The 19,052-nt window shown below is 35.0% G+C and overlaps 4 protein-coding genes across 4 annotated transcripts; 2 read left to right on the top strand and 2 right to left on the bottom strand.

The window, feature by feature from the left end:
* The first annotated feature begins 126 nt into the window (after positions 1-126).
* Positions 127-2,315, top strand: LOC136802045 (probable ATP-dependent DNA helicase RecS). The gene is made up of 2 exons (XM_067058756.1): positions 127-605; positions 1,007-2,315. The coding sequence occupies exons 1-2, from the start codon at positions 127-129 to the stop codon at positions 2,313-2,315; spliced, it is 1,788 nt and encodes a 595-aa protein (XP_066914857.1).
* Positions 2,316-2,608: 293 nt separating this feature from the next.
* LOC136802114 (uncharacterized) lies at positions 2,609-4,655 on the bottom strand. The gene is made up of 4 exons (XM_067058834.1): positions 4,460-4,655; positions 4,226-4,310; positions 3,632-3,814; positions 2,609-3,375 (listed from the first exon to the last, which is right to left on the bottom strand). Exons 1-4 carry the CDS (start codon positions 4,596-4,598, stop codon positions 2,667-2,669), a joined length of 1,116 nt encoding a protein of 371 aa, XP_066914935.1. The 5' UTR covers positions 4,599-4,655; the 3' UTR covers positions 2,609-2,666.
* Positions 4,656-9,561: 4,906 nt separating this feature from the next.
* Positions 9,562-11,063, bottom strand: LOC136802037 (echinoidin-like). Its single transcript, XM_067058743.1, has 3 exons — positions 10,994-11,063; positions 10,493-10,658; positions 9,562-9,826 (listed from the first exon to the last, which is right to left on the bottom strand). The coding sequence occupies exons 1-3, from the start codon at positions 11,061-11,063 to the stop codon at positions 9,562-9,564; spliced, it is 501 nt and encodes a 166-aa protein (XP_066914844.1).
* Positions 11,064-14,416: 3,353 nt separating this feature from the next.
* Positions 14,417-16,852, top strand: LOC136802104 (C-type lectin domain family 17, member A-like). Its single transcript, XM_067058825.1, has 3 exons — positions 14,417-14,542; positions 15,510-15,675; positions 16,109-16,852. The coding sequence occupies exons 1-3, from the start codon at positions 14,485-14,487 to the stop codon at positions 16,362-16,364; spliced, it is 480 nt and encodes a 159-aa protein (XP_066914926.1). The 5' UTR covers positions 14,417-14,484; the 3' UTR covers positions 16,365-16,852.
* The last annotated feature ends 2,200 nt before the right edge of the window (positions 16,853-19,052 follow it).

Raw genomic sequence — 19,052 nt, 5'->3', positions numbered from 1 at the left:
CGCGCGTTCAAAAAATGAACGCAGAACTCGGCGAGATTTTGACCTCTTCTGATTGGTTAGATTATGTCACGTGATGAAAACTCGGAAACTTTCGTGAAAGTTGAAAACATCAGTTAATTTTACAAGATGGCGGCTTCAAATACACGTACTGTCGAATCTTCCTTGGATGAGATTTTTGCAGAAACTAACATAAAGCTGAAACCAAAACAGATTGAAGCAATCAAAAATATATACACTGGCAAAGACACGTTATGTATTTTACCGACTGCATTTGGGAAATCTATGATCTATCAATGCCTACCCAAGTTGTTTTCAATGATGGAGTCTTCTCAATCTCAGCCTGTTGTTGTTGTCATTTCACCCCTTGTCGCTCTGATGCAGAATCAGGTAGAGGAAGCAAACAAATTGAAGTATCTTGGACTCAAATCTTCCACTCTCGATATTACAATGATGAAGGAGATAAAATCTGGCTCTGGTAAATTCAATCTTCTTTTTGGAACACCAGAATCCTGGATCTCAGACAAATGGCGAGAAGTTTTGGGCTCGACTTTCATGCTGGACAATTTAGTTTGTATTGTGGTGGATGAAGTTCATAAAGTGACATGGTAAGAAATTAGGTTAAATTTGGCATCATTTGATAAAATATTTTCCTACCCTTCTTCAGTTGTTCAGGACTAGACTAGAAGAGATTCTTATTCTTTTAGATCCAGCTCTAGTCTAGTTCTATTTGTTGATCAACATATTACATATGTGACATCCTGTGAGGCCACAGTATTATGATAGGAAGGAGATAAAATATTTTGAAATATGAAACGAAAGCTTTCATAAGTTCTTTTTTTGTATTTCTTTTCATTTCCTGAATAGTGTTTTTATCAGTCTTTATTTATTTTTCTCATTTTTTTGAGCATGTAAAAGAAATTGAAAGAGCTCATAAATTTTTCATGGATTTTTTTTGCGAACTCAAGTAACAATGAATAAAATTAACTTAACAATTTTTATTTTACAGGGGCCAATCGTCATCCAAAAATTCAAAACCTTTTCGAGAAACGTTCAGCAGAATTGGTGAGCTAAGATCTGCTTGTCGTCAAAATGTTCCTGTATTAGCTCTCAGTGCCACAATTGATTTAGACCTTCAGAGCCTTGTGAAGAGTAGCTGTAATTTGTCCAAGTCTGTAAAGATTATTTCAACGTGCAGCAACAGAGACAATATTTTCCTTGAAGTTAAAAAGATACCAAAACAAGAAAACATTGAGTGTCTTCAATGGATTGTCAATCTTTTATCTGCGAAAGGGTTCGACACTCCAAAAATCGTTGTCTTTTGTCGTTCAGTTGATACTGCTGGCTTGGTGTACAGTGAACTGAAGAGATTCTTGTCAAAAAGGAATTCCGAAATTGACCCAAAGAAATTAATTGGTATCTTCCATTCAAACACAAAGCCCAAAAAGAAAGAAATAGTAATGACAACCCTGACAACATTGGATTGTCCGATGCGTGTTGTTGTGGCAACCAGCAGCTTGGGATGTGGCATTAATATGAAAAACGTCAAATATATTGTTCACTTTGGTTTGGCTTACCATTTGGTCGACTACTGTCAACAGATTGGTAGAGCTGGGAGAGGAGAAACTTCAATCTCACACGCTATCCTGTACAATTTTCCCCAAGGAGGTACAACTATCAGTAGGTCAATGAGAAAGTACTCCTTAAAAGCAAACGAAAGTTGTCTACGAACAGCACTTTTCACACCGTTTAATGACAATAATGAACAAGTAAGCCCAAAACAGCCGAGTCATTTGTGTTGCACTTTTTGTGCCACTAATTGTCAATGTGGAGAACCATGTTGTGAAGGTCTCAAAGTACCAGATGTTATGGATTGCGAGTCCTCTGAACCAAAGATTCCTGTTCGAAACGTGACCCCAGATGATAAAAAGCTTATTCGGAATCTTCTTATTGAGTCTCACGAAAGTCAGTGTTCTTTTCTACCACTTCTGACTCCACCTGAATTAGTTACTGGTTTGAATGAGCAAATCATCTCTAAAGTTGTTGAAAATCTTGAATATATTGATTCAGTAGATTACATTCTTAAAAATTTACACGTGATTAATCTCAAATGTGCTCGAGAAATTGCTGTTATTGTCAAAGAAGTTTTTATTGATGTTGATGATGATGAGAAAGTATTTTTAGACTTGAAATTTGATGATGGGCACACTGAATTGTTGAATTCTAGTCGTGGACCAATTATGATTGATGAATATTCAGACTTTTCTGCAAGCTCAGAAGGGGAAAGTTTGGATGATAGTAATAGTGACTATGACTAAATAATATAATATACATTTTTATACTTTTTTTAATTTTTTTGTACATTTTTATACATATTTTTTTGTTTACTTTAAATAATTTAATATAAACTGATACAGGGTGCATTTAAAAAATTAGCACAGAATTTCATATTAAAGAAAAATCCTCATAATTTACGCAACAGTTTTAACAAGCTAAGTTATAAATTTTTCATCATGAAAAGGCAATTTAATTGCTTTTGGAATTAAAAATGTAATGAGAAACTAATTATCATAATCTTTTTATATGATGAGCTTTTATTGCCAATTTTTCTCTATATATCAAATTCTGTCCTATTTTTTATGGACACCCTGTACTTCAGGAACTCATAATTATTTACAGTATTTATCTTTAAATTCTGTTTCTTTTGTTTTCATCCAATTGACAAATCCTGTAATGTCAAGCTTTTTCAAAATACATTTCTCAAATTTTGGGTAGGAGTCATGGTGCCTTTTCTCCTTTAACACAAACACTTCGGCATTTTTGTATGATTGAGCTAGTTTTTTTACATCAGCAGCAGTTTTAGGTTCTCTTCTGTGTCCTTTGGTGGTCTTAATAGAATGGACTGCTTCTGTGTTGTTGACAATTTTCATCAAATTATTAAGAGAATGAGCCTTTCGTTTAGCGTTTTTCTCATTGACATTGCTTCTCAAGCCTTTCATGAGTTCTTTCAAGAAACCATTAACATGCTCAAGATGTAGGTCTAAACTTATGTTCCTTCCAAGATAACCTGCTGTGTTGATGAATCTACACCAGATAAGTTTGAAGGCCATGTCTGGTAGCAGTTTGATTTGATGGAAAAGTTTGATTAACGAGTAGCAGTATTGATGGTGATTAGTCGCCTTGAAATAAATCAATACAAACTTGTAAGTTCTCATGAGTCTTTCCCCATCCCCTTCTCTTATAGCATCATTGATGTTTCTGATGTAGAGATTCATGGTGAACAGAGCTTTCTGATAATCAAATACATAATCGTTTGGGTCGCTTTCCTCTTCTTCCTCCTCTTTGTTTCTGTCTTCAATATTGCTTTCTGCTGATTCTCTAAGAATTAGACAACATTTAGATTTGTCTTACCAGTTTCTAGTTATTTATTTTGAAATTAAAAAGGCATATAAAAGTACTTATTTTTATCATTTTTGTTATCTTTCGTCAAAATATCACTTAATTAAAAGAGAACTTTTTATATTTTGTTTTCATAGTTTTTATTAATTTATTGTTTGAAAAGAACTCATTTTTAACATGTGCATGATCAAGTATATTCTCGAGGATTTAGGAACTTTATTCAAAAATATTTTACCTGTCATAGCCATGTTTTTTCTTTTCATGATTGTTTCTAGCACCTTTCTTCTGGAATGGTTTATGATTGCACTCTCCTAACTCAACTTTCACACAATGATAAAGCTCAGGTTGGACTTTTTGATTGACTTTTTCGAAACTTTGTCGCACCCTTTGGACTTCGTTGTTGTATTGTATAACATACCTAAAGATAAAGCATAAAGAGCTTGTTAATGCTTGACTTCATTTTGTCATTTCATTTAAAGTATTTTGAATAGTATTTAAGTTGCATAGTGAGTTAGAGATAAAGTATTATTATTGAGAATTTAATTTCATTGACTTAGTCTTTTTTTTTATTCTACTTAATTTACAGTGTGTCCGGAAAAAGGTGGCCACAATTTTATATGAAATAAAATCCTCGAAATCTTTTCTCTTATGGTTTTGAACTAATCATTTCATTTGAATTTTTTTTTGTGTATTTATAAGATAAATAAATATACGTCTTGAATGGGAACACAAATCTTGAAGATTTTATATTTTAGACAAATGTTTGTTTGCTTTTTTCCGGACACACTGTATAATGCTTGTTTATATTTTGAGAATAGTAGATCCTTACTGCTCGATAATAGAGTCTACTGCTGATTTTAACCACTCAATCTTTGCATCTTTTGTATCTTCGAGGTCAGTAGGTACTGGATCGTCTGAAAAAGAAATAAAAATTAAAGATAAAAACATAAATTAGAGTTTTTTAAAGATCATGAGTGAGTTTAGTTTTCGTAGCCTAAATGTTCCTGTTCGGATTGTATATGTTTTATGATATCTCAAGGCAAACATCCTATGTTTCTCTTACCATCAACATTTTCCATCCCAAAGTATGTCATTGCAATAGCCAAAATTTGTCCGTCCAGCTCTTTGTCATTATACTCAGAGTAAGCATTGAAAGCATCATGGGGTCCTTTCTTGGCATTTGTACTCCTTAAGACATTCATTGCCCAGCGACATGTTCCAAACTCACTCCCTGAGTTTGAATGGTTGAACAAACTTTCTTTAACCTGATGATATGAAGAAAAAAATGAAATATTATCATCTCTCTGTGGTTTAATGGATTGTGCGTTTTTGTTTTTCCTTTTTGAGGTCAATAAAAATCCAAAGTGGCATGACTTTTACGATAGACCCCTGCAAAGAGATTTTTCCTTACCTCGCTAAATGTTCTTTTCAAGTGCCAGTCGGCAAACATAGGGTGTAGGCCTTCTAGTCTATCATATTTCGTATCGCCGTCAGACATTGTCCGGATGATTGCGTCAGCTCGAACCTCAGTTTTTTGGTCACCGGCAAAACGAATTTTTTCAAGTACCTGAACGATATGAATATTTTGCATATTGTTTATCATTTACACTTTATGTTCTGATTTTTTTTTTGTAATCACATTTTCATTTGACAAAAAAATATTTATATCATCAAACAAAGTCATTGTATGTAATATTGTAACTCCCACAGTATATACCTCAGTTTCTCCGTCTTCTTTTATGTAAGTGGGAACATATTCCTTTTGGAGATGATCAAGTATAGTGTTCATTCCTGACGATTCATTTTCATTTTCAAAAATCAACCCTAACGGAACCTGGTTAAGAAATGAAATGAAAATTAATATCCTATCCATTCAAACTTTAAAGAATCTAATTAGTTCAACTTTTGAAAAGCTTTGATCTCCAAATGTCACCAAGAGAACTGTGACGAATGTATGATATCAAAATGAGAGGAATTAATCAAATTTAATGCCATCATACCACTTCTGATTTTTTTGACATCTCTTCTGTGAATGGATGAGGCATATGTTTAGGAATGTACTTTTGAAAACTGTAAAGCTTCGGCATGAATTTCACGATAGAACGAGTGACCAAAAATTTAAAATCGTCTAGTATGTCCACTTGGTCTTGAACGGTTGGAAGGATTGAAAAGTTTTCATAATATTCTTTAGGTTGATTGTCTAGAATACAATGAAAAAAAATATAGATCAGTTTTTTAATATTTCGGATTGTTAAGCATGTGAAAAAGCATAAATTTGAGCCTGATAAAAAATATGGCCAAGTATAACTGTTTCCCATGTTGGTTACACCAAACATTTGGTTATCTATTTTGGTCATTTTGGGTTAAAGATTTGCAAAACAGCTCTACCAAAATAAAACACTTACCTTGAGATTGAAGAACAGGGTCTTTAGCTGCAATACTGTTCATCCAGTGGAGGGTTTCGTTTGGATTATTGATTCCTTGGTGTCGAGTTCGGAGTTCAAGATCAAAATTGTCACTGGTCAGCTGAAATAAAAAAAAAAAGATTTTAGAAAGATAGCTGCCCTTTTTTCATAAAAATAATTTCTACAGTATAGATTTTGCAACATCAAAGGGAAGAATTCAAAAATTGAAAAATATTTCTCATCAAAATAGGTCGATCTGACAAATTCATACAGAACATACAAGGTACTCAGGCTTATTCTCTTCGTTCTTTTCTATCTTCTCCTTCCATCTTTTTACTTCTTCATCGTGATTTTCAGCTAGCTTTTTGTTTTTGGTGATCGCAGTCGAGTATGAGTTTGTAAAACCAATTTTGTTAAACCATTTAAACACTCTTCTCGTTGTTCTACCAGCAATTAGCAGTTGGTCGTTTCGGTGCGCGAGAAGGATTGGTTTATTTCTTGGGTACCTGTGTGATTGAAGAGTGATGAATGTTTTACTATCATCAAAAATTGAAACCTTTAAAAGCTTTGTCTGCTACAATTGGAAAAATTTTGAAAAGTGAGGTCTTCATTCGACAAAACCACACTCAATAATCGAAGAAAAATCCTTGAATAGTTGAACATTGATTATGACTTACCTAGCTTTTAACAATATACCATAAACAGTAGCTTTTGTCCCAAACTTCACATTTTCTTCATCGCAACCAATAGCTCCGTTGATCACAGTTGAAAGGAGGGGACACAATTGATCTAGCTCTTGGCATATTTCTTTCTCGTCAACACTTGTTATAGCTTCAACACTGGTATCTTTAATCTTTGGACTCGCTGAATATGCTGTGGAAAGTTCTTCCTTGCATATTTCAGAGATTGCTTTGAGGTCGAGCCCATTGTCTGTAGAATTTGTGTAAGAATGTTGCTCCTAGAAAGAAAAAAATTGTCAAATATGACTTTTCGCAGAAAGTTTAGAATTAAAGTTTTTAAGTGGGTTGTGATTATTCCGAGATTTGATTTTCTTGTATTTTACATCATTTGGGGGGGGGGGGGGGTTTCAAAATAAACGGGGGGGGGCGTGGAAAATTTTTTCAAATTTAATAAACGGGGGTTGGAAACTGTACCTCTAAAAACACTAAAAAAGAGTGAAAATAGACTAAATTTAGGCCTTTTAGAGTTAAAATGAGGAGCTTTTTTGGGGCTTTCTTTTGTTAGCTGGGAATCTTTTCAAAAATTAAAAAACAAGGGGTCCTAACAAGGTCCGAGGGCGGGGTCTATAAAATCACCTGAAAGTAGTAACTTACAGCTGGAATGGGATCGTGTTCATTTCTTTTTCTCTTTTTGATGACAGGACATACCCAAGACTCTCGGATTTCATCTTTTTCTCTGATTGATTTTATGTGTCTTTCACATTTTAAATGGATGCTATCCTCACCGAATAAATAATCAAATTCAATGCCTATTTGTTTCAAATCTTCGATCAATTCTGGATGATTTAAAATATTTTTTCTAGATTCACGTAATTTAAATTGTACACCACACAATTTACAAGAACGTGCTGAAATTGATGACACGCCTTCAGCCATTTTTATGTGTCTTAGATTTTCATGGTGACATTTTCATGGTGACATTTTCACAAATAGTCAAAAAGTTATGTTTAGAAGAAAAGAGGTTTTTTGGAAGAAAAAATACTCTAACGCAGAGGATTTTGAGACATTACTTACACGCATTATTCAAAAATATATTTCAATTGTGTAGGAGAACAATAATTGATGTGAGAAAATCTGAGAGATCTTCTCGAGAAAAAACTACACACACATAAAAAAATTTTTTAGACAACATGTGTTTTACATTTCCCGCCATAACTCCATCGCAGAGAATTTTTTTTTAAATCAATACACGGGTTATGATATGCACCACTGCAATGTCTTCTGACATTACATCACGGAACCAACAGCTGATTGGTCGTAAGTGACGTAAAATCAGTCAATACGTCACTTTCAACCAATCAGCTATTGATCAAATTTTTTTTTAACCAATCAGCATTCATTTTTCAAAGGAGCGCATTCTTTTACGTGGTTGTTTTGTGTCTGATAAATTATCTTCTATTTTGAATTTTATTGCTTTGTATGTTGGGCCATTTCCAAAAACATATTTGAAAGAATTCAAAACATAAACAAAATAAAGTTTCAAAATGGCGTTTCAGCACATTTTAGAGAAGGAATTTATGAGGATTTTTAAAGTGTTTTGGTTGATTTTGAACAAATAACTGATTTAAAAAACTCGTAAAGACATATTGTACGAAGTTAAAGTATTGTTTTTGATTTATTGTTGAATGTTGGAGCTTTTGGGGTTTAATTTCGGCTTCGTGTACAAGAAATAACGTAAATAAATTGTGTTCAACTTGCACAGCTCGTAAGTAACTTCCCTGCTCTTGTTTCAAGCATTTCGTGCTTCTTATTTGTTTACATTTTGATTCCGCCATTTTTAAAGGGACTTTTCACATAAATTATGCTAATTATGTTCGCTTACGTAACAAACGAGCGCGATTTTTGAATTTTCGTTGTTGTCAGTTGATAAGCTACCGAGTTTACTTGTACTAAGCTAGATATTCAGTCACAACTTAACCATCAGATTTTATCTAGTGACTGAATCAATCTGGCTTAGATTTCTAGGCTATGTTTTGACCAGATTTCCTCATTCAAATAAAATTATTTCATAATATAATTATTCTAAAATCAAACCAATCCAATTTCATGACATATTTCATGATAATTAGACCATAATTAGCAAAATTACATGGACGAGTAGTTCCAAATTTGGTGGCCTTCGATTTTTGGCGGCCATTTTTTTGGATCTTGTCGGAAACTAACGTTAGATCAAAGGGGAAAAATTTCTTTTGTCCGAACAAAGAGATAATTTTGCATAATTATGCGCTGCGACGTCTTTCTCTTCTAAGTCTTTGCTTTGGTAGAAAGTTTTGGTTGTAGATAGATATAATTAGTTTGGCTTTTAGCTAGTTTAGCTAGTTTAGCTTTTAGTTAGTTTTGTATTGATTATCTTATCATCTCATATGTGTCAAATATTTGATTATGAAATCACTAGAAATGAAACAGTATAATTCTTGATTGATCAACCAATCAACGATCTTCATAAGAAAATATCAAAGAAATATTCCTTCCCATCCCTTTGTCTGTAGATTGCCTTTGTAGACATATCCTGGGGAGAGGCGTACGGGGATCACAAATATTGAAATACCGATGCTTATTTGATATGTTACTCTCTTCTGATCTAGCAGTATTCAAATGAAAGTATTGGAATCGGAGTTTTCGAATTTTTATGTTCTCGTTCTTCAATTTTCCAGACTTTCAAAAAAAAAAAATCAACAACTGCACAACGATGAAAATTGGCCATCTCGGAGGATATACTTTGTATCACTTTTGAAAAATCCATCAAAAAAATATTTTCTTTATTCAAAATATTATTCCCACTATCACTATAATGAAAATATTAGGGAGGATTTTATTATGTTGCGGATCAACAGGAATGATTTTTCTGACCTTTGTTAGAGACTAACGGTTTTGAAAAAGTACATTGTTTAGCTGTGCATCTCTTTACTTCTTGTTTGACTATCCTAATTCTCTAGGGAATTAAAACTGAGCTTAGATAAAGATGTGGGAGAGGATATCAATCTTACCGTTACGAAAAATAGAAATAAAAGTTAAAAAATTTAAAAGGTATTGACAGTTAATGTTTTGTGAATATTGACTTCACAAATGAAAGGTAATCTGTAGGAACCACACGGGCGATCATTCAAGCAATTGCCAAGAATTTTATCTCGAAGCTCAACACAATCTTCGTGGCCGCCCACATTGTTTGGTTGGCCATTACACCATTGTTTGAAACCATCCTCCGAATCATCTTTCACCCAACGAAATCGGCCTTCACTAGCTCTGTCGTTTAAACCAATCCACACTTGTCCGACTTTCAGTTCACTTAAAGGAAATATTTATGAAAACAATAGACGATATCGGTTTTCCGAATTCTCCCCGAATGATTACCCATGATGCATTGCGCAAAAAAATTCACGGATGATATTGACTTTCCGTGAATTTTTTGCGCAATGCATCATGGTTAATCATTCGGGGAGAATTCGGAAAGCCGATATCGTCTATTGTTATCCTACACCTGATATGTTTTCTGCCTTATTTGAATAAATATTTAAAGCGTCATTATTGGTTACTCCATGAACCAGACGTAATTAATCGAACCAATCGAAGGGTATTTTTAATCAAACTTTGTCGAACTTTGATTAAAGAATTTAATAGAACTTTTGTCGTTCGATTGAGTTCGACAAAGTTCGATTAGTTCGGTCATCGAACTGTTCGATTAATAGCGTCTGGCATGAAGAAAGATTTTAGAAAACAGCAAAACTTTAAATTTTGGGCCCTTCCAGATAAAGATAGCGTGAAATTTATCATAGAAAACTTTGTAGAAATTTTGTTTCTACAGGCTTGTACTGAAAATTCCACGCAGAAACTATTTTCAAAGGTTAGGGCTTTTTCTACCAGACTGATTTGATTGCAGTTTTTGAAAGAGGTATGTTTCGAATTGGAAACTCTGCCAAAATAAAACCAAGCAGGAATCTCAAGAAAACTTACTTCAGTTTTTGAACGAGATATGTGTGTTCGGCCGAATCGTCAATGGTAACTAGATTGCCACCGCAACTTTCGCATTCGGCACGTGCTTCGTACCAAGTCAGTTCCTTCTGGTGGATTGTGTATTGCGAGGTATAAATGATTTCTGTTTTTCTAACTCTCAGCAATTCTGGAATCGAAATAAAGTATATATCAGTTAGCCTGGCACTCCTGTCCCAGTAGAACTTATTCCAACAGTGAGAATGGAAATTTCTATCGAAATCCTAACGGGGGTAGAAATCGGGGAAAAGTGACGAAATTTTGGTCAAGTGACGAAAATTTTCCCCGGCCTTAATGCATTTACCAACTACCAGCAAGTGACGAATATTTTTCCCCGACGAAAATTTTCCCCGACGAAGTTTTCCCCGCTAAGGTCAATCGTACCACTTAAGAATTTATGAAAGTTTTCCTACTGGGTCACCGAGACAGGGGTGCTTTAGAATAGAATACTTATTAAATGCTTACGAATGGTGTTAGCACTACAGTGGATTGTTAGAATCAAAACGACCAATAGCTTCAATGTTTCTTTATTCATTATGTCTTCTATGACTTAATTCCTCAATTCACTGTCCCATTCGATGTCTTGATTTGCACTTAAAATCGAGCTCTATTTATACTTGAAAATGTTGGCTAACGTTAATGAATAAGATTGAGCCTAAATGGTAAGAACCTAAAAATCCACTTAACAAAGTATCAAAAGAATGCAAATTTTTACTAAAAATAAAGTTTGTGGCGAATAAATCAATCATATTTCGAATGATCTTGGCAACTTTGCCCCCAATTATTTTAATTGTTCGATTAATTGGCAAATAATCGACATAAATCCGTTCATATTTGCAAACATCAATAATTTAGAGCATCTTGTATCCTTACATGGAAATTGTCACTCGCTACCATTTAGTTTTTCGAATCCTCGCGCACTCATAACACGTGCTTAAAGCCCCGAGGGTGCTAGAAAGAAATCTTCAACCTTTCTCAACCAAGAAAAAGTGAAGCCTCAAGATTTGCGCTGCATTTAGAACGACGGATTGAATCTAGCCCTTTCTTTCTTTTCGCGCAGCTTATTTTTCAAAATCTAGCGATAGATCTTACTATTAATCTGGCGTTTGCGAGAAAATGTTGAAAACCACCTGAGTCACGCGTTTTCGATGGGAAATAAGTAACTATTTCGAATATCTAAACAACTGTACTTGACTACCTCATGCCTTAAAAATTTCTTTCTACCCCAAACCCCACTAAAAATACAAAAATACATAAAAATACACTGAATAAGGTAAAAATAATATTTTAAGAAGAATTTGTGCCATTAAGCTAAGAGTAAAATTGTAGCTCCTACTTTGTGACCTGAAAGCCAAAATTTACCCAATTTTTTGATTTTTCTAAAAAAGTGATGCATTGTGGGGTTGTTTTACAATATAATTCCCTCGAGGAATTCCTAAGAGATTTCTATTGTAATACTCCCGAAACAATCCCACAATGCATCACTAAGGTCTATAGAATTTGATATTTTTTCTCCATTTTTATCTCACACCGGGTCAATGATGCAGGTGTGTGTTTTTAGCAGCATATCTTTTGATTACTGTGCATAAAAAGAAGGTAATGTTGTTACTGATGTTGGAAGAGATGGTTATTTCATTAGATAATACATTACTGCAAATGAAGTTTTAGGGCATCAAAATGTCGATGCTAGAGGTTATTTGAGTATTAATTGGTGGTTTGAGAAACTTCTTATAGCTCATTAATGTGGGATTTGTTCTAAGAAATTAAAAGCCTATTTGATGCACGCGGGTAGACTCAATAATCACTTCCTCCTCTTTTTTCCAAAAATGATCAAAAGCTATTGTATTGTAAGCTATTTCGGCGTACCCATTAAACTGTCATAATCATTATATCTTTCAGTTTTACTTTTCTCTTCAAGAATATTTTCCTCAAATGCTTGAGTTTATTTTTGGCAAGGGCTGGTAGAAACTAAGACCCTTCTGATTCCACCGTAACATTTAAAAGGGTATGGTCTGTAATGATTCTAATTTATTATTGCAGGATCTAGAAAGAGATTCTTGATTCAACTATTCATTAAATCACATCTTCGTCCCTCTGGGGATAAAAATATTCTGAACTTTAATACACCCCCTTCTCACAGACCCACTGGGAACCCTTCGATATCGTCCCCGGTGGAAAATCATACCCTAATTTTTGTCCCCACTGAAAATGATTAATTAAACCAATCCCCACTGCAAAATATTATGCTATTTTTCCCATCCCCATTGACATTTCTGACTTGAAAAAAAAAGAATTTGAATCTTCAGCCATGAAAGATATGGGAATTATCAATCCCCATCGAGTTTTAGTCCATTATCTTTATCCCCACTGGCTGAATAAATCCTACCGGGTCTGGGAGAGGGGGTGTTTTAATCCCTATCGGAAACATTCAAAAATTACAAGCCATCCCCTATACTGGATTTTCTAGCTGTGAACAATCGAATTTGTGATCTCAAGCCCAACTCTTATGGAGAAGACATTGCATTGCTTTCCCATCATAAATGGTGGATTAGGTTTATTGGCATATAATTATTCAGTGGAGTCTCCATAACTCGAACAAGCACGGGGAACCCAAATTTGTTTAAAATTATGGAAATTTCGAGTTATGGAGTAAGGTTTATATGGCATTGTTAACTGAAGGGACGAGAAAACTTGTTCAAGTTAAGGATGTTAAGGAAACGTTCGAGTTATAGAGGTTCGAGTTATAGAGACTCCACTTTAAAAGTAGGTAATGCAATAAATCATCGTGTGGTGACCCACCTCATCAAGACACGAGGCTCGTTAGCATTGTGGATATTTCATAAGAAGACTCCTGAAAGCAGATGTTTATCTAATGACTTCCGCCCACATCTTCCAAATCGAAACATCTTTGTTATTGGTAGATTTGTTCCTGGAAGCCTGGCGATGAAAACAGTTAAATGAATCCTATATTTTTAATGAATTTTATTAATGATTGATTCAACAAAATCTGCAAGAGTAGCGGAGATTGGTGCAATGCAACATGCTTCATCCCACCAACACAAGAAAAAAGTGCGTGTCCCATGGTTTCTTTTTTTGTTTTATGGGACAAAAAGTGAGGGAAATACCCAAAATAAACGCTGATGTTGTCTCTCCCAAGGACAAAAGTGAGAGAAGCACAAATGTTAATAAAAGAAAAATGGGGTTAAGACATGAGAAAGCGTTTCAGGTTGGTGGGATGGAGCATGTTGCATTGCGCAATCGAAAAAAAAACTTCTCGTGTCCCCAAGCCTTAGGAGAGTGTTGGACGTTTTTTTTTTGGGGGGGGGGTGGCAAAAGACAAGGGGCACCAGGAGGCCTCTCTGATCACTAATTTAGGCGCAAATTTTCTGAGGATACTTTCCGGGGGCAGAATAGACCTTTCATAAATTACGTCACGAGTAACGCTTACCTCGTTCTCAAAATAATGCTATGGTAGTTGATTCCAAGAGGTAAACTTTTACTCTATTAATAAAAGCATCAACACTTGAGCACTCAAGGGATATAATTGCCTTGGTAATAGCTTCAAAACAAAGCACTCGTTGCAACAATAATTCATGAGAAGGACTACTACAACATCCCCTTCTCACAGACGCACTGAGACCAAAATATCGTACCGCACTTGACGAAAGACTTTTTGTGGCTAAATGCAAAACTACTGATTTGGCTTTCGCTTAGAAATCACATCAACCAACACTTTCTACCAAAGAAATTAATTAAAATCGTATCTGGATTTATGAAGCTTTCGAAAATTGACTTTTGATGGACCATGCTTTGAAGTTTTAAAATTAGAATCGATGAACTTCCTTGTCGAGAAAAAGGTATAAATAAGGGCGTTTGTGAGCTTTCCATCATCAGTTCATCGAGTAATCAATACGAAACAAGTATTCAATCATCGCAAGAAACCAACACAAATCGAAATGTTGAAGTTAGCTTTTGGATTAATGCTTATTGCAGTCTGTGGTGCAAGCACCATCCGTAAGTCAATTATTACTCTTTTTTTCAGTTATTATCTTCAACCCTGCAAACTCAGGCAAGTTAAGGCCTGTGCAAAAAATTCGATAAATTGTGACGGCCGTGACGGCCAGTTGTTCCACCCCTTTTTATGGGAAAATTTTTCGTTATTTTCACTCTTCATATTAATACCTTTTCAAAAAGTCCTGGGCCAAAAATTCTCTTTCAGTCATTTTTGGAAAGTTAAGGCAAAACGCTTTTGCTGACGTCAGCAAAAATTTGAAATACTAATATCTAATATCAGCAAAATCAGCAATTTTCGTTTTTCCTCAAAAAATGCTGACGTCATCAATTTTTTGGAAATTTTTTTTTGGGAATAAAAGATATTTATAAACTCTACCTTCGTACAAAATTTCAGTTCATTTGGATAAATATTCCAGGAGTTATTAGCAATTTAATTTTTGACGTAAAAAATGTCCGCCATTTCCATGGCAACCAACACAAAAATCCAACAAATCATAAAGCTCGTGACGGCCAATTGTTCCACCCCTTTTTTGGAAGAAATCTTTACAGAGTTATGTTCCTCATATTAATACCTTTCCAAAAAGTCCTGGGCCAAAAATTCTGTTTCAGCCATTTTGGGAAAATTAAGGAAAAACACTTTTTGGAAAGGTATTAATATGAAGAGTGAAAATAACGAAAAATTTTCCCATAAAAAGGGGTGGAACAACTGGCCGTCACGGCCGTCACGATTTATCGAATTTTTTGCACAGGCCTTAACTTGCCTGAGAACATATATTTATTTGTCCCGAGATTTTCTACGTTATGATTAAACACTTGAATGATGTGTGGCTTATATAAAATAGATCTAATCTATTGAAACGGAGAGAATTCCAAAAAACTTAAAGTTTCGAAGAATTCAACCGGTTTAAAAGAGGTTCTCTGGAATAATACAATATCCTTGTGATATAACACTTTTGCTTATTTGCAGAACTGTTGAGAGTGCGCACAACGAAGACTGTTTACACTTCACAATACACCATCCATCGTAAAGCATACAACTGGCTTCAAGCACGTGCTGAATGCATACGATGTGGTGGTCATTTGGTTACCATCAATGATGTAGCTGAGCATTTCTTCCTGACTAGAGCATTACAGTGAGTATTTATTTCCGGTCTAAAGAAATGATCAAAGATCGAGCCCCTCAAAGGTTCATAAAATCTGGTAATTTTGAGCTGAAAATTTGATTATAGTCTCTCAAAGGGTCACTAAAACGTCGATATTCAGTCTCACAAAGGGTCGACTTTCGAACTTTCGCTCAAACATCACCTCGCAAACCTATTCCCCCACCGGGGATTCAATTATAGTTGAAAGTATTTTAGAAGCGTTTCTTATTGACGGGAACTAAGAATCAGTTTGAGTTTTAGAAAGATTCGAATAGCGAGAGTCCATTGTAAGATAAATGAAGGTCGGGTCCGCTAAAACCGTTTTTTAAAAAAGAGTTGGTTTTCTGATGAATTTATTTCAAAAGCTTTACTAGAGAGGTTATTCAAAAATGATTATATACCTCTATACCTCTCACTCCCGCAGGAGATACAAGATTCGCTCTGCATGGACTGGTTTGAACGACAGAGCCAAAGAAGGTGATTACCGTTGGGATCGATTCAACGCAGTCGGTGGATACAAAAGATGGTGCAAGGGAGAACCAAACAATTTGGGAAATGAAGATGCTGCTGAACTTTTTGCCCATACGTCTTCATGTTTGAATGATTTGGGAATCCATCATAAACGATTCTTCATTTGCGAAGTCAACGTTCACAAAACATTGAGCGTCAAAACTGTTTAATTTTGTTTTATCGATTTTTTAGAACGTGTCATATCTTTTCCTTCATTGTTTCTTGTGTTAAAAAATTCTTTTTGGGATGAAATATAAAAATAAAAATCTGAGAATTTATTTTTTTCCATTTTAAACGACTTGAAACTTTCTGACTTTCAAAAAAATCTTAATATGAGTTCTTGTGCAAAATCTTAGGGTCATAGGTTTGTCCAGATCAGTTTTTATGACTTTATTGTGAAACATGACATAAAACCCAGCTAAAAACGCTTAAAACTCAAAATCTTAAAGTGCTGATTACATCTGAGCTATTTATTCAATCATTTTCAAATTTTGACACGTGATAAGCATTGGCAATATAAATTCAAAATTTTTTTTTTTTTTTTGAAAATGATGGTTTCATCATTTATGACGTCATCAAATTTTGAAAATTCTACTCATCATCAGCATAGATTTTAAGAAAAAATCTTTATGGAAATCGCAAAACCGGCAATTATGTTAAAGAACAGCCTTTTATCTTTCAGAATCTTCTGGTTCGACTGGAATAGACGTTTTTGCAAACCATATATTTGGGCGGAAATTTTGTGTTAGCGGTTTTTGAATGACGTCATCAATTTTTTTTTCTTCTTGGAAATTTGTGTCATGATGAAGAACATATTTATACCTTCATGGCCATAGCTCTCCTAGATCAAAAATAATCGAGGGTGGTAGATTCTACACCCCCCCCCTGGGGATACAAAAATCAAAAAAGCTTTGGGCTAATAGGGTTAACCTATGAAGAGATTTTGGAGGATCTAAAAGCAGGACGGTTTTTGTATCATTGTAATAAGAATCGATACTGCGCCGCTTTATCTATACCGAAATTCCGAAATGAGAAATACTTGTATCCCAAGACTTCAAAAGTCTCACAAACTGTAAAGTTTAAGAATCACACGCTGACGGAAAATTTTTGTGCAGGAATGATGGTTTTCACAGGCGTGTGATTTGATGATTTTTTCTTTTGATTGTGAGGTACATTTAAACGAAGGCTTATGTATGATTTAGAGAAGATTTCTTCCTTTCTTTGTGACTCAATTGGAATTACTGACACCCCTGTCTCGGTGACCAGGTGAGGTTTTCTTACACTTTTATCTCAGTCACCCGGTTACGATGTCCGATTCCTGACACCCCTTTCTCGATGACTCGATGAGAATTTCCTTTTCCCTTTCTTAGTTACTCTGTCAGAAATTTTAATACCCCGGTTCTCAGGACTCAGTGACCCTCTAAGAAGCTCCGGCACCCCTGTCTCAGTGACCCGGTGAGAATTTCTGACACCCTTGTCTTAAGTGACTCGGTGAGAATTTCTGACACCCCTGTCTCAGTGACTGGCTTGAAAATCACTGGAATTCATGCCGATGAGGTTTGTAGTTTTACAGATAACATACCTTTTACTTATTAAGTCACTAGAATGGAACAGCCTACATTAACGGAAGACATTTTGGCGAATTATTGCCTAAAGATTTCACCAAATTCGCCAAAATTTCTTTCCACCAAATTTAAATTTATAGGTCATTCGCCATAATAAATTCTCGTCAAATTTAAGTTTCTTTCACACTAGTCTCTATTTCTCCTAAAAACCTTTTTATCCCTCTTTTTTCAGCTAAAACAAAAATGGGTCGTTCGCCAAAATTAATTCTCGCCAAATTTGGAAATTTTATTATATCGTCAAAATAAATTCCGCCAAATTGCACCAAAATTGGCGCATTGTCTCATTCGCCAAGTTTTTCTTCTTTTAAGGTAGATCGATAGTGATTGTTTTGTTTGTCTATCACGTTTGCAAATGATCAACTCCAACGACCAAAACCTTCTTACCGCTTACCGGAGCGGGCGGGTTGCCCGAATCAAACCTTCTGCAAGAATATTTTATTAAACGATTCTGGGAAAAGGTGGTTAATCGTCTTAATAGAGACTTGTTCCGAAGATTTGATCATGTAAGCCAAATTTCAACTTGATGATTTTTGTTTTCGTTTCTTTCTGAAGCTTTACGCCAAGTTAAAACACGTCAAAGATCTCATAGTCTTCTACACCCATCCTGGGATTAAGCAAATATTACAATGCAACTACAAGCGTGACCGGACAACACGATAATCTAACCGTGAAAATCGCTCAATCTCAACTTCCTCCCGAATTTCTCGGTCATCACCGAGCCACTCAGAAGATTCTGCAGAACAAGGACATTGCGTTGGAATTGACATCTGCTCATCAAGTTGGAATTAACTCTCGGGTACCTAATAGCCGGGGGAATTGGAATAAGCGGGGGGGGGGGGGGGTTGGGATAAGAATGTCCTGGATGGAAAATTAATTAGCGCGGGGGGGGGGGGAGAGAACGGCTATTAGGTACCCGAGAGTAACTCTTGCCGGACAGTGAGATACTCATGCCCACTTTGATGCAGAATGAAATATCATGTGTCAATCTTAGTGAAGTACTCATGCAGAAACAGAAATGCTTATCATCGGATGAAAAGAATTGGGTAAGCAACTGGAGAGAAGATGATAGCAACTTGATCGCAAGTATAGTTTTTTATACGCCTCGAATAATGAATATACGTCGATGAATTAAAGTCTATTCACGATAAGTGTGCACTCTTTTTTCTTTTACCTATAACTTTTGAAGGAATTCTTCAATCTTTATAAATTTGGTATCGTTGGAGAGATATTTGT

This window comes from Clytia hemisphaerica, unplaced genomic scaffold, assembly GCF_902728285.1.
Source record: "Clytia hemisphaerica strain Z4C2 unplaced genomic scaffold, Clytia hemisphaerica genome assembly, whole genome shotgun sequence".
In the NCBI taxonomy this organism is placed as follows: domain Eukaryota; kingdom Metazoa; phylum Cnidaria; class Hydrozoa; order Leptothecata; family Clytiidae; genus Clytia; species Clytia hemisphaerica.
Note: the sequence above shows the minus strand (reverse complement) of the source record. Positions and strands in the feature narration are given on the sequence as shown.